The sequence below is a fragment of the Theileria parva genome, chromosome 2 (genome assembly GCF_000165365.1).
Source record: "Theileria parva strain Muguga chromosome 2, complete sequence, whole genome shotgun sequence".
Classification (NCBI taxonomy): Eukaryota; Apicomplexa; class Aconoidasida; order Piroplasmida; family Theileriidae; genus Theileria; species Theileria parva.
In genome coordinates, this window is record NC_007345.1 from 1,155,563 (window position 1) to 1,182,482 (window position 26,920).

Consider the following 26,920-nt stretch of genomic DNA (forward strand, 5'->3'; position numbering starts at 1 on the left):
AATAAAATAATATAATAAAATAATAAAATAATAATAATAATAAAATAATAATATAACAAAATTATGAGAGGAAGAGTGAGTTGTTGAGAGTGTGTTTGAGGAAGAGTATGATGGAGTGTTGTATGATTCCTCGGAACGCGTCGGTATTGAGAACGGCGTCGGGGTTAAAAAATGACAACGACACTCCCTTGGAAAATAAACATTCACACTCGCAAGGATCGACTTGGTCCAGCTGACTACACCAGACAATTCTCCCGCCGATTCCGCAGGATAGTAACACTTGCCTGTGTAACGTCATTTGGTCTGTGGAAAACGCTGTAACGGAGTCTTTTAAGATTAGAATACCACTGGCGCCGTAACCGCCAGTTACCCTTAATACATCACTACTCAAGTCTTCACAACGCAAACTCCTCAACATTACTACACAATTGTTATACCCCATTATTTATCTATTTTGCAACCTTTTTGATAATTATTTAATTTTGTTAATTATTTTTTGGTAAATAAGTGGTTGAAGCAGCAGATATTGAGGGGTGAGAAAATTTATTTTCGTAACCCGATCAACTTTGGCATTTATTTCCAAAATTATGAAATTTATCAATATTTTTAGATAAAATAAGATTTATATAATTGAGTAAATAGTGGTGAATAGTGTGGGCGTTACTTTGTTGTGATTTATTTTTGAATGACTGGTGTTTGAAGAACGGGTGTCGGGACCATTTCGATAAAAAGTTCTCGTCCTAATCAACAATTTAATAATTATTCGTACAGTTTTTGGTATGTATACAATCACATGCGCGTTTTTCAGTAATACCCACTCCACATACCATATCGAATCCTCCTACAATATTCACAATATTCACACTATTATTTAGTTTACTAAGTTAATTTGAGACTAGTGGAGATAACTAATGAGACTAGTGGAGTAATAGTTAACTTATGACAGAGTAAACCAGTGTAGAGATACCCAAGAGGGAGAGACGATGACGATTGTTTCATGTTCATTTGTCTTTAGGTATAAGTAATCACCTAAACCAGTAATGTAATGATTAACTATGATAGTTACATAAAAGTGATGTGGTGAGTGGTTTGAGGTTATTGAGAATTTTGGGGGTGAGTGTAAGTTCTGGAGGTAAAATTGACACTTGGCTTATCGGCTGTAATTCCAACACATCAGATTTCACCACACTATCCACACCAACCAGTCCTACACACAATAGATGAATTGTGTTAAGTAAGGGTAAATAGTGTGTAAATAGTATAAATAGTGTGAAATAATAGTAGAAATGTGTAAAGTGTGTGTAAGTGTGTAAAATGTGTAAAAATGTGTAAGAAAAGACACGTTAGTGTCGAAATAAGACACGTAAGTGTGTAAAAAACTAAAGTAAGGGTAAAAGTGTGTAAGAATGTGTAAGAATGTGTAAAAATGTGTAAAAATGTGTAAGAATGTGTGATTGAGTACCGATGACATGTTTATGATTCCAGTTATCATAAGAGTTTATTACTTCCCCTATGGAAATATTATTTAGTGAGTTTGATGATTTGTTATCAAGAGTATACACACTGCTAATCCCACTTCAAAAAATTTCACTTTTTTCACCAAATTTCAATACTCTCAATACCATAACAATAATTACTATGGGTAATAACTATGTGTGTAATGACTACAATGAGTAATAACTATGTGTGTACCAGTGAACGCATCGGAATTCTGAGTGATTTGGTGTAGTTTAATGTTAATAAATTGTTGCATTAGTCTAACTGTGGAACGGGAATTGAGTTGTTTAAATCGTCTGTAGGTATGACTTTGGTTAACATTTTAACCATTTCCTCATGTTCCTCCTGGAGTGTTTGTTCCCTTTTAGTCACACTTTGCTCTCGTAAATATTTTAATTCCAGCTGTTTATCTATTAGAAATGTGCCAGTCACTATGATACTCAGCATCACAGCCAAACTCGGGACGCCAAGCGTAAAAAATCCACTCCGACCGTCAAATCTCTTCAATCTTTTAATTAATCTCACCAATCTCATAACAATACAAAATAATTATTTTACTGTCAGGGGAGTAGTATTCTAGGGAGGGGTGGTGTCAACTTGTGTTACAATTTAAAGTGTAAAATATTGTAAACAACTTTATGATAAAATTTGATGATAAAATTTTATGAGAATAATTTATGTAATAATTTTATTGGAGAGTGTTGTGTTTGTGGAATCTTTGAGAAGGTTGGGGTTTATTGGCTTTGCACGTTATCCCTTACACAGTGCTGAATTCCCTGGTATTCTGGCTTCTAAATCCTCAGTTAGAGGGAAATTTTTGAATAAGAATAACCAATTCTATTCTAGAAGATTAAGTAAAATTTTAGCTAAAAATGATGAAAAACATGAAAATTCAGCCTCCGACGATCTTTTCAACTGCCCTGGAATCGATCATATCTTCAGTAAATCGTAACTCACATAATTCCCCAGTTATACCAAATTATCACACAGATTACATAATTATATACCTTTATATAACATTTGTTGTCACGAGTTTACACATTTTTTAACCCTCATATATCCACAATTAACAATTATTACCTTATACAACACAATGTATTGGTGTTAGATATGTGTTTTCTGGTAGTTTTGAGGATTTGGGTGTGAATAGTATACTAGTGCGTGACTTGGACCATAGGAAGTATTCCCTGGAAACGCATAAAGGATTAAAGAAAGTAATCGCAATTTTAGTCTCTGCAGTTGCCGTAGGACTGCTCTACAAATTCGCATCGTTCCTCAAAGACCTCATCGAACAACAAAACATACAATTGGTATCCACACAATAATTCTAGGGTTTATCACTTATTTACATAGTTACGTACTATTAGTTGGTTAAGGAGTTATTAATGTTTTAGAACACGGGACATCCACTGTATAATCCAATTAACACACTGGATCAAGCTAATTAACACACTGGATCAAGCAAATTAATATAATAACAAGACTACATGCTACTTAATATTATAGTTTGTACTATAGTAATACTGTGCTAAATGCCGTAAATTCGAGGGTTAAGAGACATAATAAACACTTGATATAGTTAATAATATAGTTCAATATATAGTTAATAATATTATATACTATGTATTATGTAGTATACTATAGTGTATATACACATGTATAATACTATAGGTATAGTTAGTATATAAGGTATAGTATTACGTGTCTGGGTTTAAGAGTATAGTAATAGTATATTATATATAGTATAGTTATTAGGTATATTATATATATTTAGTAGTATAGTATAGTATTCTTAGGTATATAGTAAAGAGTATAGTAAGGGTTTGGTGTCTGGGTTTGAGGGTTTAGTAGTGTAGCAATATAGTTAAGTAGTATTATAGTACAGTAATAGTATTAAGGGTATTAGTAGTATAGTACAGTAGTTAAGAGTATTATATGTGATTCACGTATTTAATGTATATATAGTAACAGTATAGTAATATACTAAGTATAATAGTAGTAATACTATACTATACACTAGTACTAAGTATAGTACTACAGGTATAATATTAAGTGTCTGGGTCTATATCTTGCGATCTTAAAACACCAAACCAACCCCTTTAAACACTAAACAATGACTAAATTAACAACTTAAAACACACAATAACAACTAAATAAACAACTTAAAACTCTAAATAAACTCTAAACAACGACTAAATTAACCTCTATAAGCAGCAAATTATGACTAAACTAACGCCTTTAAAACTCTAAATTAAGACTAAATAAACAACTTAAAACCACAATAACAACTAAATAAACACATAAAAACTAAATAATGGGTGTGAATGTAAAATGGGTGTAAAAATTATGGTTTGATGTGATACCACTGTGAGAGGACATTAACAAATTCCTTGTATGCAACGTCCAGATCTTCGTTTGGTAGTCTGGCATCGAAGTAGCAATCCCTTGACTCTTCAAGTTCCTGATTAGCTCTTTCAACTCTTTTATTTATCGATTCCTCAGTGTTGCAACCTCTTTTAATTAACCTTTCCCTTAAGATTTCAAGTCCTGGTGGCTCAATAAACACGCCCTTTAACCTCAAATTTGCATCTAACAGTTGTTTGTAGCCTTTAATATCAATTTCCAGTACCGGGACTTTGCCTAGTTTTTGTATCCGTTCCAGCTCTGATCGGGCTGTTCCATACTGAAATCCCACGAAAGTTGTAAACTCCACAAACTCGCCGTCGACGTACATTTGATCAAATTCCTCCTTAGACACAAAGTTATAATGCACCCCGTCACGCTCATTCGGACGCATTGCACGGCTTGTATAACTAATTGAGTTCTCAAATACCTGGGGGTAATCCTCAATTAACCTCGCATTCAACGTTGTCTTACCAGAACCAGAAGGGCCCACAATCACCAAAATCGGTAAATCCTCCGACATCCGACAACACCACCGACACTCTTAAAACACTATTGACAGTGAATACACAATTATTACTGTTGACAGGGGTGATATTGTGGACTATGTGTAAAAACTGAAATTTATATAGTAAAAATATTAACTTTAACACTAATATTACGAGGTAAATTAGTGTATAAAAGGGATAAAATTAGGGCTAAAGGGTTAAAATTAGGGGTAAAGGGGCGTAATTTGGAAACAATTCGGAAAATAAAAATTTCGTTAAATTTGAGAAAAAATTAATATAAAACATTAAAAATAATAAATTAAAGTACAAAAGGGGTAAATTTGGGCGAAAACAGTGAACTGATAAATTTGCTCGAGTGTTCCCATACAGCCTGACGATTCTTCAAGACATAAATTTACTAAAATTGTTTTAAACTGTTGTCTTCTTGTTTACTTGTCTGATTAGAATTTATGTTGTAATTTCGGATAAATCCGCCGAAATATTTAATTGGAAGACTAACCTCGGAATCTCTGTAAAATATCTCAACATTTCCAGATCTCAAAATTCAATTCTCATCACTCATCTCCCCTTCATTCTCACAAATTTTTTCTATCTTTACAATTTTTTTTATCTTTACAATTTTTTTTATCTTTACAATTTTTTTTATCTTTGCTAATTTCTTTTATTTCCGTAAATTTGTTCAATTATTGCAAATTTGTTCAATTATTGAAAATTTCTTTTATTTCGTAAACTTGTTTAAATCTTGAAAATTTCTTTAATTCTTGAAAATTTCTTTAATTCTTGAAAATCGTTTAATTGTTGAAAAATTGTTTGGTGAAAAATTTTATTTTTCATAATTGAAATTTATGAGAGATAAAATTTTGTCCCTGAATTGGTTAAATTTGTTCATTTTCCTGTAACATATTAAAATTGCCCAAATCTCGCAGATTCTTCAACAATCCCACCCAAAATGTACAACGATAAAAGAGAATCTCGTACGTTCCAACCCCTTAGTTACCCCTTAAATAGCTTTATTTTTACCCTTATTTTAGCTGTATTTTACCCTTAATTACCCTTATTTTAGCTGTATTTTACCCTTAATTACCCTTATTTTAGCTGTATTTTACCCTTAATTACCCTTATTTTAGCTGTATTTTACCCTTAATTACCCTTATTTTAGCTGTATTTTACCCTTAATTACCCTTATTTTAGCTGTATTTTACCCTTAATTACCCTTATTTTAGCTGTATTTTACCCTTATTTTACGCTTAATTAGTCTTAATTTAGAGCTAATTTAGTCATTTTAAGCTTATTTTAGTACTATTTTAGGGGTAATTTAGAGGTAATTTAGTACTATTTTAGGGCTAATTTTACACTTATTTTAGTGTTATTTTGGTCTTATTTTACGCTTAATTAGTGTTATTTTACCTCTTAAATAGTCTTAAATTACTTCTTAAAATCCTTATTTTACCTCTTAAATAGTCTTAAATTACTTCTTAAAATCCTTATTTTACGCCTTAAAATAGTCTTAACTGTGTCAAAATTGGTGTTAAAAAACTTTGTATATTTGTTTGTAGGTTCGTTTAGTAAGTCGTTTATGTTGTATACTCCGGACGATGCTTATTTGTTATCTGGTCGTGAGGGTTCGAGGTCCATTGACCCTGAGAATGCTTCGAATTATTCCTTTGAGAAGAAGCCTTCCAGGGATAAACAATTCTTCACTTCCTTCGATAAGAAAACCTTAACCTTCGATCCCAAGACCAAATTCAAAAAAGCTCTCAACGCCACAGGTCCGTTACGGGGCTTGTACCCACTTAGTTATTTCTAGAGTTATTCCTACAGAGTTATTTCTACAGATAGCCACCCCGATGGCTCTCTCTTTGTCATCCAGACTCCCTAGTTACTCAGTTATTGTAGTATTAGTTTATATTATTAGCTCCCTTTGGCGGTCCCCCGCCTCACTACTATCCGGGCCAGTCCCCGCTTGACTTGGCTATTCACATTAGATATGTATACTCCACTCCACTATCTTAACTTATTACTTCATAATATTGATAATTGTTTAGACCCTTTGAAGCGAGTGAATAGTATGTACTCTGCGAAGAGTGTGTATGAGGAGTTACAGATGGCCAGGCGTGTGAAGTTACCCAGTGTCCTCCAGAGTATTCACCATGTGTTAACAGAGTTTGACGACTCCGGAGAAGACCTCTCAATGCTCCCCCAAGTCTCCAAATTCCTACCACACATCTGCAACCACAAACTCGTCAAAATCGAACCACAACTCTTATACACTCAGTCACACTCTCTCAAGTCGAATTATTCAATCAAATCCAATCACTCTAACAAATCGAATAACTTAATTAAATCAAATAACTCAATCACAAAGTCGTCACATTCGAGTCTGACAGATTTAAGTTCAAGTCCTGTGCCACCAAACTTTACCCCTCTGAAATCTCAACTTGAAAAATCCGACAAACCCAGTGCCACTCTTGAAAAACCCAGTGCCACATTTGAAAAACCCAGTGCCACTGCCACACGTGTTGACAGAGTGGGCAGAGTTTACAGTGGTCCATTGAGGATCGGTTTGATCTTGAGTGGCGGTCCTGCACCGGGTGGTCACAATGTGATTGCTGGTGTTTTTGATTACCTGAAGCACAGGAATCCTGAATCTCAGCTTATTGGATTCATGGGTGGTTTAGACGGTCTGAAATACAAAAGGTACCAAATAATCACTGAGGACCAGATGGACCAGTACCGAAACCTGGGCGGTTTTAACATGTTAATGAGTGGCCGTGGGATGATATCAACAAAACAAGAGTTTGAGATGGTGTTAAAAACCGTAACGGAGCTTGAGCTTGACGGGTTAATAATCGTAGGCGGTGACGGCTCCAACTCCAACGCAGCAAACATCGCCAACTACCTCGCGCAACACTATGAAACCCTTGACAAGTCCAAACACAGTAGTGAACCAGTTGAAAAGGAGAAAAGATGTGTAGTGGTTGGTGTTCCCAAGACTGTGGACGGTGACATAAGATCTTACAACATTGAGTTAACGTTTGGGTTTGACACTGCTGCTAGGACTTACTCAGAGTTAATTGGTAACTTATGCACTGACGCCGCTTCTACTCAGTTTAATTATCATTTTGTCCGCATAATGGGCAGGAGCGCGTCACACCTGGCACTCGAATGCGCACTCCAGACACACCCCAACATGCTACTCATAAGTGAAGAAGTTAGTCAGAAGAATATTTCACTCCAGCAAATCGTAGATGACATTGTCGACCTCATGCAGAAAAGGTATGAAATGGGTAAAACATTCGGTGTCATACTTATTCCAGAAGGTCTCGTAGAGTTCATACCAGACTTCAAAGTTCTCGTCGAAGAACTAAACAACATCGTTCTACACCGTACTGATAGTGTTGACAATGTAAATAGTGTGGAAAATGTGGAAGGAGAGGACAGAAGTGTGCGTATGTTTGATGTTGGAAGGTTGAACAGGAGTAAGGAGACGTGGAACTTCTTGCCGGTGAATATCCAGGAGCAGTTGCTGAGTGACATAGAGTCGAGTGGTTCAATTTTAGTTGCGAAAATAGCCACAGAGAGTCTCCTGAGTATGCTCGTGGAGGCCCGGATTCACAGTAGAAAACTCGACCACCTGCTTCAGATTATTATCATGACACATTATTTTGGCTACGAGGGAAGGTGTGCCATACCCTCGGAATTTGACTCGTCATACTGTTATTCACTGGGATACACCGCGTCAGTACTCGTGGCCCAGAAGAAAAACGGATACATGGCCGCAATCAGAGATCTCAAAAATGATATCGAAGACTGGATACCACTCGGAATTCCATTCTCACACCTCACCACACTCGTAGAACTCACACACACTGGGAACGTAGTTTCCAGTGCCAATACTAATACTACTAATAGTAACACTGCCAATAGTAATACTACTAATAGTAACAATGGTAACGCAGTAAATAAGGGGAATAGTGTAAATAGTGGTGTGGATAACTGCGTAGATCCACACCGTAGGTATAGATGTAGTATAAAGAAAACGTTGTTGGATTTGGACGGTGAGTTATTTAAGACGTTTGAGAAGGTGCGGGACATTTGGAAGTTTGAGGATTTGTACCGTAGCCCGGGGCCGATACAGCTCACGACCTCAAGTCATCTCTCCAACTCCGACCTCTCACTCTACCTCAACACCTACGAACATGACAGAAACAACGAAAACGGTAACAGCAACAGCTTCGCCAGTGATAACACCAATGGCCTCACCAATGGGTTTACCAATGGATATTCTAACGGATTTACCAGTGGATATTCTAATGGATTTGGTAACAGATTTACAAATAGATCTACGAACAGATTTGGTAGTGGATATGGAGAGAGATTTGGTGAGAGATTTGGTAGTGGATATGGTAGTGGATTTGGTGAGAGATTTGGCAGTGGATTTGGTAGTGGATTTGGTGAGAGAGACGACGTGAGTAGTTGTAGCGGTGCGACGTCAAATGACTATGTTGATGAGGAAGAGATTAATGAGCGGCGGTGCTTTACACTGTTGATTCCCACGATGAAGGAATTAGTCGGAGATTATCCCTTCAATGGTACGTTACGGGGCTTGTACTCACCTAGTTATGTAGCTACAGAGTTATTTATTACTTAGTTTTTTCTACAGATAGCCACCCCGATGGCTCTCTTTTTACCCTCAGGACTTAGTTTACTTACTCACTTATTTACTACTTAGCTCCCTCTCCCTCTCCCCTATATAGTTAAGTAGCTCCCCTTAGGGGTATATACTAAATTAGCTCCCTCTTGGGGTCCCTTTTTACCTGAGGACTTAGTTCCACGGTTAACTATTTAGTTATTTGGTTATTTAACTATTTAAGTTTTCCTGCGGACCTTTCTCCGTAACGGAGCTTGCTCACACATCTCTTAATTACCCACTCCAACTTTATTTACTTACTATTTCCCTAATTATCCCCTCCAGAAGCTCTTATTTATCCCTTACACATTTACTCTTAGTATTATTTTCTTCCCAGTTACTCCTTATACCCTTACTAGAATCACCCTATAACCCTTAATACTTATTAATCTGTAATACATAGTATTATTCTGTAATGCATAGTATAATAATGTTATAAATGGGATAAATATGTGTTTAGGTGACTATGTGGGCTTGAGGCGTAAGGACAAGAGTTTTATGAGTGAGTTGGAGTTGAGGAGGCTGGAGGTGATCCCGGACATCCCGATCGTGTGCTCTGACGTTAAGTCCAGGCTCGTCCCCTTCAAACAACACGTCGAATTCGACCAGTACATCAAAAACCAAATCATGCTCTACTACCCATACCAACACAAACTCAACCACTTCAACCAATACGAACTCGTTCCCAACACCATTCCAACCGGTAACACCCCTTTTCCCTCTTTTTACTCTTAATTAGCTTTATTTTACACTTATTTTAGCCTTATTTTACCCCTATTTTAGCTTTATTTTAGGGCTATTTTAGCTTTATTTTAGCCTTGATTAGTGTTATTTTTACCCCTTAATTACCTTTATTTTGGCCTATTTTAGGGTTAATTTTACATATTTTAAGCATATTTTAGAGGCTATTTAAGCTATTTTTAGCCTTATTTAGCCTTATTTTAGCTGTATTTTACGCTTATTTAGCCTTAATTTTACCCCTAAATCACCCCTAAATACCTTAAATTCTACCTTATTTTACACCTTAATCTTTACTCTAAATGTTTAGGAATGGGAAGGCGTGAGATTGGATCAGTATCGTCTGAGAGTTTGAAATCTGGTTCCCTTCGGGTTGGTGTGGTTCCTGTGGGTAAACAGGCGCCCGGCGTACTAAATGTGTTTTGGGGCATTTTCACCAGAGTCTCCAAGATGGGCGGCAAATGCTTAGCATTTCACGGCATCAAGGGTTTACTGCAGAATTCATACATTGAGTTAAAAGAGTCAGACTTCGAGTGTTTTAGAAACCAGGGCGGACTAGAGTTGGTTCTGAGGTCTAAACGTTCATTCCTGTGGAAACAGGACAGACTTGAATCCGCCTACAAAACTTGCACAGCGCTGGATTTGGACGGCTTAGTATTCCTGGGCGACGAGATGAGCATGACCCAGGCCTCGTTTGTGACTGAATATTTCATGTCGAGGAGTAGTAAAACTTGCGTAATTGGCGTCCCGGTGGCCGGCGGGAATTCCCTAGGCGGTGATCTCATAGAAGCCTGCGTAGGATTTGACACAAACACAAGGATCTACGCTTCTTTAGTTGGGAATGTCCTGACCGACGCCATTTCCATGCCAAAGTACTGGCATTTCGTAAAGATTCTGGGCAGGTTCCCGTCCGTAGACGTGCTCGAGTGTGCGCTCCAGACACACCCCAACGTCGTAATCATTGCAGAGGAGTATAGAAATTCGGATAAGAGTCTGTTTGACATTGTGGACGAAATTGCCAACGCCATTGTCAAGAGGAGTAAACTGGGCAAAAACTTCGGCACAGTGCTGATCCCAGACCACTTAGTGCTGCACCTACCAAGCACCAAGAATATGCTACAGGAAATCGGCACTGCACTCACCAAAGCCAACCAAAAGAACCAACGCAAACACGCCATACAACAACTCATGTCATACAACGTCTACTCCACCAACCCCGTTAACACCAACAACACTCCGAATGTAACATCCAAAAGTGTGAGTACAACAGTCAACACTGCTAATGTAACAGTAAAAGATGTGAATGTAACAGCCAGAGATGAGACTGCGAAAGATGAGACTTTAAAAGTCAACACTGCTGATGTGAGTGCGAAAGATGTGGTGGTGGGACCTAGCACCGACACGGAGGAAGAATATGTAAAAATGATAACTCCGTGGAGTTTGGCGTTGTTTAGTAGTTTCCCGGAGTACATAAGGAAGGAAATATTGAACATGGACTTCTCAGACTTGGGCCTGGAGAACTTGGAAATTGAAGTGATGTTGGCCCGTATGGTAAAGGAGGAACTGTCAATCCGTAAGAAAAAGGGCGAATACAATGGCAACTACGCTGCTGTGACGCATTATTTTGGTTACCAAGGCCGCTGCGCTATACCGTCAGAATTTGACTGTTCTCTGGCGTATAGTTATGGCCACTTAGCAGCAATTTGTGTCGAGAGTAAGTTAAGCGGTTTCTGCTGCTCAATAAGAGCAGTTTGCGGTGCAGTTAAGGACTGGAAGTTGTTTGCAACTCCATTCACTTGCATGATGAAAATCGCGCCAGACTCATTCAAACTTCTGATTAACCCGAAGTCTGAAATGCCAATCATCCCGCCAAACAACGTCAGCCTCAACGGGAAACCCTTTAAAAAACTCAAATCCGCACGTAAAAAGTGGTTAGTGGAAGATTTATTCAATAACCCAGGGCCGATACAGTTTAACTCGTTTGTCGGCACACAGAACATCATGCTAATCATTGAACACTCACAGTACTATCACATGATCACATCAGTGGAGAGGTTCACTGAAATTATCAAGAATATCTGCAAATTCGGAGTCTCCGAAGAGTACCTACACCACGCATTCATACAACTCTGGGGACTCATCAAAATCACACAAGACAAAAACCAACTCATCTCACTCTCACAAGATTTCAAACTTCTCTAATATCATACATAGTATTATATATATTATAGTATATATATTAGTATGGTAAGGGTTTGGCGTCTGGGTTTAAGGGTTTAGGTATAGTAATTTTAGGTATAATATAGGTATACTAAGCGTATTTACAGCTGATTTACAGCTTAATTAACCCCTAAATTGCAAATTTTGTATGTTTTGGTAAGAATGTCCTGGCCCTACCAACTCCCTGTGCACCCCTTTGCCAACTTGTGCTAACACACTAACACTTCATATAATCTTAAACTGTGTGTGTAACCATGACAAACGAAGATTTGAAGTACAAAACTGAGTTAATAAACGGTAAACCTGTGCTATACCAGAAATCTACACCTGACTCCGGCTGGGACGACATAACACACACGAGACATAACGTTGACCAACTTGAATTCTACGACTATGATCTCAATTTAACCAAAGTCTCCCAGTGTGCAACAAAGTTATCTGGTTTCCTGTTTAGGATATTCCTGAATATCATTTGTCTGCACATTAAGCTGGGAGACAAGTTGATTTGGAACTACTACGCCTCAAAAGTACGTGCAAGTCCATTAGAACTCCTTTTCAACCTCAAGAGAAACACCATGTGCTTATTCCTTAGGGGAAAAGGTATTATCAAGTTGGACATGAATGGGTATTTGAATGACTGGGTAAAACCGGGAAGACCACTAGAGAAATTCAGAACTGAACGAATAATCAGAGATGGAAAAAGAATCATAACCTTAATTGGTGAAGATGAAAAACGTGATGAAATTATAGCTAGTGGACACACACTTCATAATAATAAACCAAACAGTCCACACAAAGTTGCATACATTCTAGATACCGAAACCGGAGAAAAGGAAATTATCATCAAATATTATTCTAAAACTACTTAATCTCATACAGTATATAATATATATACTATTATTACTATACTATAGTATATATACATATGTATACTACTATATGTATAGTACTATAAGTATATAGTTAGGGTATATATAGTATTATATTTATATATACTTAATGCTATTTATAGTAATGTAGATGAGGAAGATCTAGATATTGGATCTAGATCCCACCTAATACCATCCTATTTCCTAGATCCAAAACAATATTCTACAACTAATAACTAATAATAACAACTAATAATAACTAATTAATTCATAATTGACTTGAATATATAATTTTAAAAATGGTGAATAATGGATTTCCGAATCCTTGTTTGAAGTACTCTCACTTGATAAATCCAGTAGCGTTAGAAGTAACTTGTAAAAGTTCTAATAAATACTTTACATATCATGAGAAGGACGACGGTGGATATTACTCTAGAAATGATTTCTTTGCCTGTAATAAGGTATTAATTGCGAATCGCGTGCTGTGGCAAACTGACAATGAGGAAGATTACATAGGCCAAGTACATATTTACACTAAGAATAATAATATTCACAGTATCACTCTGTGTTTCCTTAACGGAGATATTAAACATTTAAGTAAATTTGAAAACAATTACATAGCCAAGAATAAAATCAGCCTTACCATCAAAACTGATCTAGAGAACTCAGGAGTGTATCAAAAGTACACAATTAACATTAATACCGTTGGCAGTATGAAGTTTATAAATTATAAAACGAATTCTGTGTATTTGTTCAAGAGAATCTACGAATCCGGAGAGCTAATTTGGAACTCGAAAAGTTACTCAGAAAGTGGAAAATTCGTCTCAGTTTGCGTCTTAGATCATGAAAAATACATGGCAATACTCTTGACTAATTATAATTACTTGCTATTTCACTATGACAATGGCTGGAAAAACATCACAGCGGAGATGTTAAACTTATCAAATTTCATGTTAATTTTCAATATTAACAGCGGATTTAAGAAGTTTAAGAATGTTAAAATCGATTACGAAACTGATTTAACGAATTTGGAGTACTCACTCCTGTTCAAATTTGAGCCTGAATTTGACCAGATCTTAGACCTCTCAAAGCCCAAATGCTTAACATACAATTTACTAACTAATGAGTTCTTTCTATTACTCTGTAATGGCAATAAGATACCAATTGACACCAACAAAGCAATGATCAAGATCCCAATCAACGCCGTGAATTATCATCTTTTCCCAAGCAAATCGTTCTCAGAATTCACCTTTAAAACGGCCAGTAGTGGGATTTCAATTACCAACAGTGTAAACTCTAAGGATAGTGGGATCACAAGTATTAACAGTGTAAACTCTACTAGCAGTGGGATTACGAGTATTAACAGTCTAAACTCTAGAGACAATGGGATTACAAGTATTAACAGTCTGAACTCTACAGGCAGTGGGATCACGAGTATTAACAGTGTAAACGCTACGGATGGGAGTGACGGTGATAAAAATTGTGTGTCTGAAGATCAATATTTGAGTATATCAGGAAGCGAAGATGGCAGTGAAGATAAAAGCGTAAGTTATCTCACTAACGACGAAGTTATCAAGGCCCTGAGCCAAGTCATTCAATATTAACCAAAATTTCAAGATTTTAAAGATTTACAAAATTTTATAATTTTTGAGAATTTTTCAAATCATTTTGTGAAATTTTAATTTTTCAAATTTTAATGAAATTTAGCCATTTTTAAAGAATTTAAAGAAAATTTAATTTTACTATATAATACATATATAATATAGTATAAATAGCAATATTTGTGGAAGGCGATAATATATATATTTGAGAAAAAAAACAAAAACCGATTTTACCACTGGAATAAACTTAAAAATTAAATTTAACCAGAAATATTAAAAAATGTGTAAAAAAATATTATTGTCCTAACTTTTAACAAAAATTAAGTTAATTTATCTTTTCCCAAATTCTAACCACATCACACCTAATATCAATTCCACCAAACCGTTAACACTTTAAAATTATTAACACTTTAAAATTATTACTCTATCAAACAATTAATGTGTAAAATTATTAATCTATCAAATAATTAACTTTGCAAAACGTTAAAACGGGATAATTCTGTAAAAAATGTCATCTTCTGGGTTATCGATGTTGTATGAGATATTGGTTTCGGAATCGAAGTATGAGTCTCGGGGTGTGGAGTACCGTTCAAGGCTGCGTGCGCTTTACAATCAGATGTTACGGGAGCATGAGCTCCACCACGAGCCTGTGTACAAATTAACTAAGCAGTGCAGTAACAAGTTTGTGGAATCTCTGAGTGAGTCTGTACGAGTCTTAGATCCTACAGAAGTCCAGTCTACAGATTTAGAACTTTGTTACGGCGTGCATCAGTATGTGTTTCCAAAGATCCCCGATTTAACAGCGTTAGATTACCAATTTCTAGACAAGTGGCACAAGTTTTACAGTAACTTGACACAGCCACAGGCTGAACGGAGAATCAAACGCACCTCAGAGAAACAGAAAACTTACCAAATGATCAAGCGGAGATATGTCAGAGACTCCGAATCATCCTCTGAATCGGATGAATCCAACGTTAAATCTAACGAACCCGTTGTGATCACCGAGGCGGATTTTTGCTCAGAGAATAAAGTTAATACTGTGGACACTGTAGAAAATACTGAAACAGTGACCAAAGATGAACCGGCTGATGATAATAAGATGGAACCGGATGATCCAGAGCTAGAGGGTGAAAAATTGGAAGACTCAGATGTGGTTGACAGTAACGTTGTGATCCCGATAATAATAAATAAGGAAGTGGAAATCACCGATGAGTCCATAGTGTTTGGTCTTATGGACGAGGAAAAGTTAAACGACTGGGTCTCAACCACGTCGTTTGATCATTACTTAGAACTTTTTAAGCTTATTTATCACTGTGACAATAGTTTACAGAGCTGTGACGTGGAACCTGAGGTTACTCCTGAAGTGTCAGAAGTCCAGAGTAAAGTTGACAGAGTAGAAACAATTAGTATAAGTCAGAACACTGTGAGTAGTAACAGTAGTCTTGACGATGTGATGATTGGGATAAACGACTTTTACAGAAAGAGTAACCCTGAAGTCTTACCCGGGAATTACACACACAACCCCGAACACTTCGATCCCAACTCCATCTACGGTAACTACTATCTTCCTCCTCATAATCACTCTAACTCTATGGACAGTGTTAACACTGTAGAAAGTGTTAACCCTATGGAATCTGTAAACCCTGTGGAATCTGTAAACCCTGTGGAATCTGTAAACCCTGTGGAATGTGTCAACAAGGTGGAAAGTGTGGAAATAATGAGAGTGAAAAGTTACAGTATAAACTTTATGGAGGTGAATACGAGTTATTACTATAGTGATGCAGGTTTATTTGAGTTGGATTGTAATGCGGTGATTAGGGAGCCGTTTATATCCCGGATAATGCGGGGGAACATGGAGGAGAGTACGGGTTTGTACCAGGAGTTACAACTACTGTTAAAAAAGCTCTTTTCTCTCAAGAGGAAGATTACTGGGAATTGCCCGGTCTGCTCAGGCTGGAACTTGTTACACGGGATCGCAACTACGTTCTGTGAATACTGCGAAGATAAGTTAGCTAATTCAGATCCCACATTGCTGCTGAGCATGTATGAGATTAGACGTTACCTGGTCTCCACAGTGTATCCAATTGTAGGATACACTTATAACACTGTTAACCTGTTCACTAATGGAGAATTGAGTAAAAATTGGCTTACAGAGTTACGGGGACAGAAAGTGTCAATTCAGTCGTTGACCAGTGTTGGGTCTACATATCCCAAAGCCTCGTTACACGATGGCAGAACACTGCCAAATCCCACTCTTCTACCCACCAACATCTGTCACACAATTAATACCTTTCAGTTCCCAAAATCCAATCATATACATAGTGTTGAGGAGGGGGACACAGATGACAGTGTGCACACAGATGATAGTGTTGACACTGAGGAAGAAGAGTTTAGGGTGAAATCGGAGGTTGAAACGCCGAATTATGCCTACGGCACCTCCGAGATGAACTACACGAACAATATTCTCAACACTACCAATAGTGTAAATAGTACCAATAGTACCAATACTATTAATAGTGTTAGTAGTGTGAATAGTGTGAATAGTGACGGTAAGATGTTGTTGTATGGATTAATGGACTTGGTGAATTACAGGCGTGTTTGTAGGGGTAGGTTACTGAACAATTTCTTTGAGGAGATTTTCAACAGTTTTCACTCGAAGCTGACATCGCAACGGTCCGCTAAACTTGTCAATCACTACAATTTCATACTTAAATCTGGATTACTCCCGTCAAACTCTCAAACAGACTGTAATACTCAGGACACTACGGATAGTTCAGTGGAGATTAATGAGGCGGTGGATGACCGAGAGTATTATGATGATAATGTGTCGTATGTATTGAGTAGACTACCGCTGGACACGGATTTGATAAAGTTGTCATTTTACCACCGGGGCATCTTTTTATCCAAGTCCAACAATCTCAAAACTCTCAACTTCCTACACATCGGGAAACTCTTCGGATTCCACAATACTAACCCTGTGAACAATGCTAATAGTGTTAATAATGTGAATAGTGTTAACAATGTGAATAGTGTTAATAGTGTGAATAGTGTTAATGGTGTTAATAGTGTGAACAGTGTGAACAATGTTGGTGGTGGTACAGAACTGGAGGGTGTGGAGTTGGATCCGGTGGACAGTGTAGATTCTGTAGACACTGAGAGTAAATCAGTAGTGGATTCAGTATGCACAGGGTTGGATTCACTGTGTACAGATGTGATGTATAATTACAACTGGCATGAGATGTTACATCGTAATTTACACAAGGAACATTATCTCCACACCAATCACACACCAACCAATCAAACACTCATTAACTCACTCACCAATAGTAATAGTAGTGAGTGTGGTGAGGAAAATTTGGAGAATGAAAGAGTGAGGGAGTTGGTGGAGGAGATGTGTGAGAAGGAATTACTGGAGAATATGCCGACACCAGTACTCAAGAACTTCATCACAACAAGTAACTAATTACTATAGTTAATATTTAGTACCATTACTGTACTATAGTACTATAATATTTATAGTATATACTTAATATATACCCCTAGAGGGAGCTAATTAACTATATACCCCTAGAGGGAGCTAATTAACTATATACCCCTAGAGGGAGCTAATTAACTATATACCCCTAGAGGGAGCTAATTAACTATATACCCCTAGAGGGAGCTAATTAACTATATACCCCTAGAGGGAGCTAATTAACTATATACCCCTAGAGGGAGCTACTTAACTATATACCCCTAGAGGGAGCTACTTAACTATATACCCCTAGAGGGAGCTACTTAGAGAAGAGGGAGCTACTTAACTATATACCCCTAGAGGGAGCTACTTAGAGAAGAGGGAGCTACTTAACTTTACTCTTTACTAGTATAATACTGTACTATACCTATGCTTGGTACTATATTTGTTTGTAGAAAGAGTGCGTATTGGGTATCCTACGAGTTTGGAGATGTACATGTTGGGTATCCCGGACTCTATAATGGACTCTGGTATGTACGGGATTGGTAAGGGCTTTTCCTACTCCTTGGAAAATGTTATCTACAACCTCGCACTGCTCAGCTCCTTCATACGCATCGGCACCGTCAACAAACACAAGAAAGTCAAATAAATTTTTTTACCCAATTCTCTAATAAGATGTAGTATTAATATATTTTAAGGATTTAGACTACACACTACACATTTTTCCACATACTAATAACTTTATACTATAAAAATTTTTATAATATAAAATGTGTTACGGAGTTGATTTTCTGGAAGAAACTTCGGGTCTAAATGTGTAAAGTAGTTGGCAAGATTTTGCAGGTGTCCTAGAACTAGCACTTGCAGAATAATTACTCAGTAATGTTGAATAGTATTAGGTGAGTTAGACGTTTAATACTGTTGAAAACAGTCCTCACGTACAATTTCAATATTTTACACACAAATACTTGGTACATATGAAAGGAAACTCAGGACTTTACTTACTTAGCTTGAGCACAGCTATAATATACACAGACTAGTCTTTACATACTAATACTACTACCATTTACTACTATAACTATATATACTATACATATTATATATACTATGTATATTACACTATATATATTTATGGTAGTAGTATACTAGGGCATATACAGCAGGTTCTAGTAACTATACACAACACTTGCTAATACAGTTAACACTGTTTAATACCGTTAATAAACACTGTAAATAGTATAATAGAACCCTGTAAACAGTATTATACCATAATTAAGATACACAATTTACTAGCCAAAAACACTAAACCCAGACACCAAACCCTAACTATACTAACTAATACTATATAATAGTGTGGATATATTATTGATTAATGAGATATCCAACTTTATTCTTTTTTTTATTGGTTACACTATCTGTTGGTTCTAGTAGCCATTTACTTTTACTGTTTATTACTCTTTTCTTCTCTTCTAATTTCTCCAACTCTTTTTGTTTATCCAGTTGTATTTTAGCTTCTTCAAATGGGTTACTGTACACAATTGTGTTTACAATTTTCGGCGGGTTTAGAGGTCTTTCTTCATCGTTGACCTTGAGATTATTCCATTTTTTGAGTATTTCTAAACCGCCTACGACTTTCCCAAACACTGAGTGTCTATTATCCAAATGCTCACAGGTGTTAAAAGTTATGAAAAACTGTGAGCCGTTGGTGTTTTTCCCCTTATTTGCCATTGACACCACGCCAATTCCCACATGATACAAAGTGTTATCAAACTCATCTGTTAGATATTTTGGTATCACCTGTGAATTGTCAGGCGAGTTCAACTTGTTACGGCGGTAGAAAGAAGACTCACCGCCAAGTCCTGTGTTTGTGGGATCACCAGTTTGTATCATGAAATCTTGAACGCAGCGGAAAAACTCACAGCCGTCATAATACTTATCCTCACAGTGTTGCAGGAAGTTATCACAAGTCAGCGGTACCCTGTCAGTATGTAATAACAAATTCAAGTCACCGTCCGTAGTTACCAACTTTACGTAACCCTTACGTTTCATCTTTTTTACGTAGTCGTACAGAGGTAATCTCAGTTCAAAGACAGTTTTGTCACGGAACTCAACCTTGTAACTGGGTGCCACGGCTGTGGACGTGAAACTTGCAGCCTGACTACCAGTAGTAAATAACTCATGCTTAGGCCTATAGGAGGGTTTAGAAGGTTTAAAGATTTTCAAATGCTCTTCCAACAACGTGGGTTTTGGATCGGATTTCGTGTCGGTGTCCGATTTCGTTTCGGTGTTGGTGTCTGAGTTGGTGTGTTTGAGGTCAGATTGAGGTGGGTTAATTTTATCCCTGGAATTGGTAGTTTTAGGTTTAAAATAAGAGTTAATGTGTTTAAAAGTGGAAATAGTTCTTAAAGCTGTGTTATGAGGATCTTGTATTGTAATTATATCATTCTTCAGAAATCCAACCCCTACAACAGAATTTAGTTAAATTTATCAAAAATAATTAAAAATTCGGTGTTTTAAAAATAAAATGCCAAAGTTGATCGGGCTAGCAAATGTAAATTTTCTCACCCAGTCATTTCTGCTGCTGTAACTACTTATTTACCAAAAAACAATTGTAAAAGTAAAATAAATGTCAAAAAGGTTGCAAATTAGTAATTAGTGGGGATGCGTAAGTAGGTAACTAGTATAGATATGAGTTAGTAGGAACCGTTGGGACAAAGATAGAGCCATCGGGGTGGCTAACTCTGTAGAAACTACATAAATAAGTAATAAATAAGTGAGTACAAGCACCGTAAAGGAAACCTGTGATGGGATCATGCATGAGTCCGTCCTGTTCCTTTTTAGCAACTTCTTTAAGTGTGTTATAGGAGTAAACATTCCCCGAGGGTTTAACAGCTACGATATGTGAACTTGGCGTGAACCTCTTGAGCGACAATGGGCACTGAAAATGACCACTCTGATCCTTACTAAAGTATATTGGAAATAAATCGTCTAAAGCTAATTTTGCCCCGTTGACGGGGTTAACTCCGTGAGAAATAACAAATTCTTTAATCTTGTCATGATCGAAAATATGTCCGTCTATAGTACAAAAGGGGTTAGAAAAGGGCAATAAAGTTAAAAAACAAGAATCTAACGGCACTAACTCCGCCGGCCTGTTACTCTTCACAGGCGCCTGAGTTAACGCTAATTCACTCGGTAATAAATATAATTTATCCTTACTATGCCTGTGCTTACTACTTACCATGTAATTTTTCCTATTATATAATTAATATCCGTGGAAGGCTGGGGTACTCCAACACATTCTAACACATTGATTAAGTAATTTGTAATATAATTTGTAATATAATTTAAATAATTTGTAATATAATTTGTAATATAATTTAAATAATTTGTAATATAATTTTAACAATTTGTAGTATAATTAATTGTAGTAAATATGAATAAATATGTTGAAATGTGAGTAAAATTAGGATTGTGGTAAGATATGGAATCTCGTCTGTAATGTTTATTTTTCGTTATTTTTCGTTATTTTTATCTTTTTTACCCGTAAATACGCAATGTTTTAATCATACAAAATTTAAACCCAATTCCTACAACTTTTGTCAAAATCTCAATCCATACCCTAACACATTATACCCTAACGGATTACACTCTAACACTTTATACTCCAACGGATTACACACTAATAGTTTCCAATTCCACCCTGTGAACTCTGTGAATGTTGGCTTAAATACTGCTAAAACTGGTGAAAAGGGTGTGAATGTGTGGAGTTTGGGGAGTGTATGGAGTTTGGGTAGTTATCTGGGATTTGAGGACCCGTTGATATTTACGCAGTGTTTAGAGCCGGGGAAAGAGGCTGAGATAACAGTCTCAGAGAGCCAAACGCACGGAATAAACAAAGTAATCCACGATGTAACGAGGAGGAATAATACGAATCAGCCCCTGTTCCCCGTGGGAACAAGAGTTTACGTACATTCCGGACCGTATAACATTGATTACATTATCCTTTCTTAGGTTCAAAACTATTCGCGGGACCGTTTTATTCAATCGATTCACACAAATCGCTAAACCATACCAAGTAATAATATACACATACACATCACTACACATCCACAACTCTTCCTATCCTAACCATACTATAGATTACAGTAGTTATCTGGTTAACTATGGTATAGTGTAGTATGATGTGTGATGTTGTTGTAGGTATTGGTATCACTGGATTGTAGAAATTCTGATGGATTATTGAGGTCGAACGTTGCGAGATATCATGGCAAGAGTCACTGGATACCCGAACACTTTCTTACACGTGATAACAGAGTTCCATTTCCCAATCATACTCCACGTATTATCCACACAGAATACCATAGATATATATTTACACCATTAGTATAGTAATAGTATTGTTATAATATAGTAATAGTATTGTTATAATATAGTAATAGTATTGTTATAGTATTGTTATAGTATTGTTATAGTATAGTAATAGTAGTGGTATGGGTGTATCTGGGCCACTTCAAGCACATACTATAGAGCTGTGTACACAGATAATTACGAGTTAATTATAATTTTCTGATGCTAATAGAGGTTAATTAAAGTTAATTATGTGGAAAAATTTGATTTTTAAAATTTTCGAAAATTGGCCAAAAATGGCCTGGACCCAAAAGTGACATTTGGGTTCCCGAAAAAATGAAAAATTTTCAACTATTCCGGAAATTAAATTAAACAATTTCAACATATTTAGCACATCATTTTAGACATCAAAATGCTTTTATTTAGTTCTAAAAGTTGTTAATTAGTATAGAAAATTTGGGTTCTTTATGTATCATCAGGTACACTTGACAGGGTATTAGTCAGTGTTATTTAACTACTAGATAGAAATTTTCTAATTATTACCCTAAACTAACACTAATTTAACTTTTAAATAGATAAATTATCCTAAATTAAGTTTTATAAAATAAAATTTCAATCAAAAAAATGTTACAACCTTCACTTAAATTTACAAAATGAATATAAAATTCCTTATTTATAACTTTAGAATACTCTTAAAACTCTTATCTAAACATCTACGATTCGATTTTTTAATATACTTTGTACTCATTACTATAGCTATTTGCTTGACTTGGCCCAGATAAGCCCTCCAGGGTACCCATTTATACCCACAAATAACTGCTTAACACCCTAACCACTCAATAATACCCTAATTCTATACTTATTACTGTACTAAAAATGTTTGTAGGCCACACTAATCACTTTCATGAACCCAAAAGTTCATCACGTACCACCCACCTATACCCCAACCATACCCTTACTATTACTTAACTATACCCTTAGAATACTATACTATTACTTAACTATATACTTAGAATTCCTTAACTATATACTTAGAATTCCTTAACTATATACTTAGAATTCCTTAACTATATACTTAGAATTCCTTAACTATATACTTAGAATTCCTTAACTATATACTTAGAATTCCTTAACTATATACTTAGAATTCCTTAACTATATGCTTAGAATACTATACTATTCCTTAACTATATAGTTAGAATGCTATACGGAGTATTAAATATTGTTATAGGAGTTGGTAGATTGGAGATGTGTGAAGTTTATATTATGGAGATATCAAGTTCGTATAATTTGAGTCGTATATTTTCCTTGTATAACGAGGCTCGGGTGAATAATTTCCTGTGTAACACGACTGAGATCCGTGCGTTTGAGCAGATTGTCCGCGTGTTTAATCTTATGGATGATAAAAATATTGAGATAATTAAGTTAAACCAAAAAAACAGACCTAAAGATATTGATCATTCCCGGCAACCTTTCCTGAACTTTGACGACAAGAGAATCTTCCTAAACCTAACACTGACAATTTTAAACAAACTCAACACTAGCCAATACTCACCCTTGGACTATTTATCACTCATGTGGTCATCCGCCAAGTTAATTTCACTTAAATTTGTCGATACAAATTTCGATGGTATTTTTACCTTTTCAGAACGGAAAATCACACCTGAAGATATTAAACACTTTTCTGCCCAACAAATCACTAAATTACTCACCGCATACTCTGTCATCAAACGGAAACATCAACTTCACCTCTTCCAAATCTCCAACATCGTCACCAACACACCAGTCACACAATTATACCCCCAAGTAACCATCACACAGTTTCTCTACTTAGTTATACTACTTAGTTATACTACTTAGTTATATTACTTAGTTGTGTAGTAGTTACTTAGTTGTGTAGTTACTGTGATGATGTGTAGATGTTGAAATTGTTGTTGATGGCGTATGATAATGGTGGGTTGGACACGGGTAGTTTGGTTCCTTTTGTGAATGAGTTTGTGGCTGCTCGGGAGCATGATATACCAAAGTCTATGGCCTCTATTATGATCAGGTGCTTAAATCATAATTTAGATCAACTGAAAAATACTATTGATAAACTTTACTCCATCGTCTTATCACACGAAGGCGATCATGGCAATTTCGTTGAAAAGGTACGTTACGGTGCTTGCTACCGCTTACTTATATAGTTTCTACAGAGTTATTTATTACTTAGTTTTTTCTACAGATAGCCACCCCGATGGGACTCTTTTTGTCCCCTTGGTTACTACTAACTCAGTTGCTTATTTACGCATCCCCATTCTATTCAGTTTTTGCAACTTTTTTGTATTTTATTTATTTTTTGTAATTATTTTTTTGTAAATGTGTTGTTACTGCAGCAGAAATTGAGGAAAATTTCCTCGGTATTTGCTAACCCGATCAATTTTGACATTTATTTCCAAATTTCCATTTTTTACATAGACTATTGTTAAATTTGATTTGTATAGTTAATTTGGTGAATGATTTGTCTGAATGTGTTGTAGGATTTTTATAGAGCACTGGAGTGTTGTATTTTGAGGGATGAAATGTTTGAAAAGTTTGAAAAATTATTTTATTCGTCCAATTTAACTCTCAAACCATACACCATCAACCTATCACTACTCAAACTCAAACACACTCCACACACCAAACTCAAAATCTTCCTCACTCAAATGGTACTTTCACACATTCTTACACACTTTTCACACATTCTTACACACTTTTCACACATTCTTACACACTTTTTACACATTCTTACACACTTTTTACACATTCTTACACACTTTTTACACATTCTTACACACTTTTTACACATTCTTACACACTTTTTACACATTCTTACACACTTTTTACACATTCTTACACACTTTTTACACATTCTTACACACCTTACACATTTTTACACATCTTACACATTTTTACACATCTTACACATTTTTACACATCTTACACATTTTTACACATCTTACACATTTTTACACATCTTACACACTTTATACTATCTGCACATTTAACTGCTGGTGAAATTGTTGATTGTGTTGTAGGCTTTGGATACGATTGATGAGTTTTCGAATTCTCGTTTGCTTTTTTTATTGAGACACGTTGACTCTTCTTTGCCAAAAGATTTACTAATGAAACTTTACAAAGTCTTCAAATCCAAACTGTAATCACTATACAATTAAATATATTGTATGAATATTTAGGCGGGATATTACTGGTATTAAAAACTTCTTCACCGTTCTCAACTACATCGACACACACTCACTTCCACTACACAATGATATCAAACGTATTAATACACAGTTTTTACTTAGTTATTTGTAACACATGGAGTAATTGCTTAAATTTCTTCTTCGGTCCACCACCCTCACACTATTTTACCAAACTATTTTACCAAACTATTTTACCAAACATTTAATTAACCAAATTAAGTAAATTAACTTAATTAATTAAAATAAGTAAATTAACTTAATTAACTAAACTAAGTATAATGATGATTAGAGATATTGGGTAAGATGAATGGGTTGGTATTTCAGTATGGTATTTTCCCGATATTTTATAGTGTGGAGTTGTTGGCGCGTATATCAAAGAATTATGAGATTGATGTATATAAGGAGGCGCCCAGGTTCATAGAGAACTTACTCTCGTTGATTAGCTCTGACTCGATTTTCCTACCCAACGCCATCGGCAATTTCGTCTACCTCTTATCCGAAATCGCACCAACACTCTTCCAACAATCCGCACATCTCGCTACCACACAAACTACACAGTCTACACATTCCACAGAGTCTACACATTCCACAGAGTCTACAGATACTACAGAGTCTACAGATTCTAGTGGAGTTATGGAGTCTACAGATACTACAGTTGAGACTGTTGCTGTGGATTCTGGTGAGGTAAATTTGGGTTTTGAGTACCCTTCGTATGTACAAGATACGATACAGAATAACGCGATGGTGATATTGAGTAAGATACTAAAGGTGATGAAGGAGCGGTTATCAAAGAGCTTTTTTACTCCATTTTTCTTCTACCTTGGAGAACCCAACAGTACCGCCGCCAATCGAAAAATGCCACTCTCTCCCAATCAACTCAAATGGCCCTTACTCTTCCTCTACCTCACCGTATATTCCACTTACCCAACTATACTATTATTATACTATTATTATACTATTATTATACTATTACCATACTATTACAATAAAATTAATTGTTTGTATATTAAATATTGATAGGTGAAGGGGGGGATGATAGATGAGATGAGTTTCCCGAGGGAAAAGTTGTTGAATTATTTAAATGCGATTAAGGACGAGTTGACAAATGACGACTTGAACCTGCTAAAACGAACTCTAGACATGCTAAAATTAGATTCCCAAGACTTTGACCAAATCATAAAATCAATCCCCAAAGGAATCGATACCATCACCAACTCTTATTCTGGCCCCTAATTCCCCTTAATCTACTGTTAAAAAATCTTAACTATCCTTCATTATCTTAATTTTGACTATTTTACCCCTAATTTAAGATTAAAATAGTCATATTTTATCCCTAAAATCCTTATTTTACGCCTTAACTAGTAT

At 36.0% G+C, this 26,920-nt stretch overlaps 8 protein-coding genes across 8 annotated transcripts; 5 read left to right on the forward strand and 3 right to left on the reverse strand.

The window, feature by feature from the left end:
* Positions 1-12: 12 nt before the first annotated feature.
* TpMuguga_02g00574 (uncharacterized protein) lies at positions 13-2,287 on the reverse strand. Its single transcript, XM_760047.2, has 7 exons — positions 1,693-2,287; positions 1,463-1,510; positions 1,067-1,207; positions 968-1,029; positions 770-841; positions 665-740; positions 13-420 (listed from the first exon to the last, which is right to left on the reverse strand). Exons 1-7 carry the CDS (start codon positions 1,751-1,753, stop codon positions 62-64), a joined length of 819 nt encoding a protein of 272 aa, XP_765140.1. The 5' UTR covers positions 1,754-2,287; the 3' UTR covers positions 13-61.
* TpMuguga_02g00575 (uncharacterized protein) lies at positions 2,089-2,982 on the forward strand. Its single transcript, XM_760048.2, has 3 exons — positions 2,089-2,445; positions 2,606-2,807; positions 2,892-2,981. The coding sequence occupies exons 1-3, from the start codon at positions 2,162-2,164 to the stop codon at positions 2,943-2,945; spliced, it is 540 nt and encodes a 179-aa protein (XP_765141.1). The 5' UTR covers positions 2,089-2,161; the 3' UTR covers positions 2,946-2,981.
* Positions 2,983-3,828: 846 nt separating this feature from the next.
* On the reverse strand, positions 3,829-4,753 carry GUK1 (guanylate kinase). The gene has a single exon (XM_760049.2). It carries the CDS (start codon positions 4,421-4,423, stop codon positions 3,842-3,844), a length of 582 nt encoding a protein of 193 aa, XP_765142.1. The 5' UTR covers positions 4,424-4,753; the 3' UTR covers positions 3,829-3,841.
* Positions 4,754-4,823: 70 nt separating this feature from the next.
* PFP-BETA2 (Phosphofructokinase family protein) lies at positions 4,824-12,056 on the forward strand. The gene is made up of 5 exons (XM_061305410.1): positions 4,824-5,383; positions 5,966-6,178; positions 6,455-9,001; positions 9,560-9,802; positions 10,148-12,056. Exons 1-5 carry the CDS (start codon positions 5,359-5,361, stop codon positions 12,037-12,039), a joined length of 4,920 nt encoding a protein of 1,639 aa, XP_061161378.1. The 5' UTR covers positions 4,824-5,358; the 3' UTR covers positions 12,040-12,056.
* A 1,139-nt stretch (positions 12,057-13,195) lies between these two features.
* On the forward strand, positions 13,196-14,632 carry TpMuguga_02g00578 (uncharacterized protein). The gene has a single exon (XM_760051.2). It carries the CDS (start codon positions 13,226-13,228, stop codon positions 14,528-14,530), a length of 1,305 nt encoding a protein of 434 aa, XP_765144.1. The 5' UTR covers positions 13,196-13,225; the 3' UTR covers positions 14,531-14,632.
* A 286-nt stretch (positions 14,633-14,918) lies between these two features.
* On the forward strand, positions 14,919-18,685 carry TpMuguga_02g00579 (uncharacterized protein). The gene is made up of 2 exons (XM_061305411.1): positions 14,919-17,982; positions 18,437-18,685. Exons 1-2 carry the CDS (start codon positions 15,036-15,038, stop codon positions 18,628-18,630), a joined length of 3,141 nt encoding a protein of 1,046 aa, XP_061161379.1. The 5' UTR covers positions 14,919-15,035; the 3' UTR covers positions 18,631-18,685.
* Positions 18,686-19,343: 658 nt separating this feature from the next.
* PUB49 (Cyclophilin type peptidyl-prolyl cis-trans isomerase/CLD family protein) lies at positions 19,344-21,253 on the reverse strand (the record flags this gene model as incomplete). Its single annotated transcript, XM_061305412.1, has 2 exons — positions 20,781-21,253; positions 19,344-20,443 (listed from the first exon to the last, which is right to left on the reverse strand). The coding sequence occupies exons 1-2, from the start codon at positions 21,220-21,222 to the stop codon at positions 19,344-19,346; spliced, it is 1,542 nt and encodes a 513-aa protein (XP_061161380.1). The 5' UTR covers positions 21,223-21,253.
* A 95-nt stretch (positions 21,254-21,348) lies between these two features.
* On the forward strand, positions 21,349-26,893 carry TpMuguga_02g00581 (uncharacterized protein). The gene is made up of 11 exons (XM_760054.2): positions 21,349-21,961; positions 21,993-22,056; positions 22,182-22,320; positions 23,215-23,253; positions 23,560-24,134; positions 24,248-24,478; positions 24,848-25,018; positions 25,388-25,506; positions 25,547-25,632; positions 25,845-26,464; positions 26,576-26,893. The coding sequence occupies exons 1-11, from the start codon at positions 21,480-21,482 to the stop codon at positions 26,786-26,788; spliced, it is 2,739 nt and encodes a 912-aa protein (XP_765147.2). The 5' UTR covers positions 21,349-21,479; the 3' UTR covers positions 26,789-26,893.
* Positions 26,894-26,920: the final 27 nt, after the last annotated feature.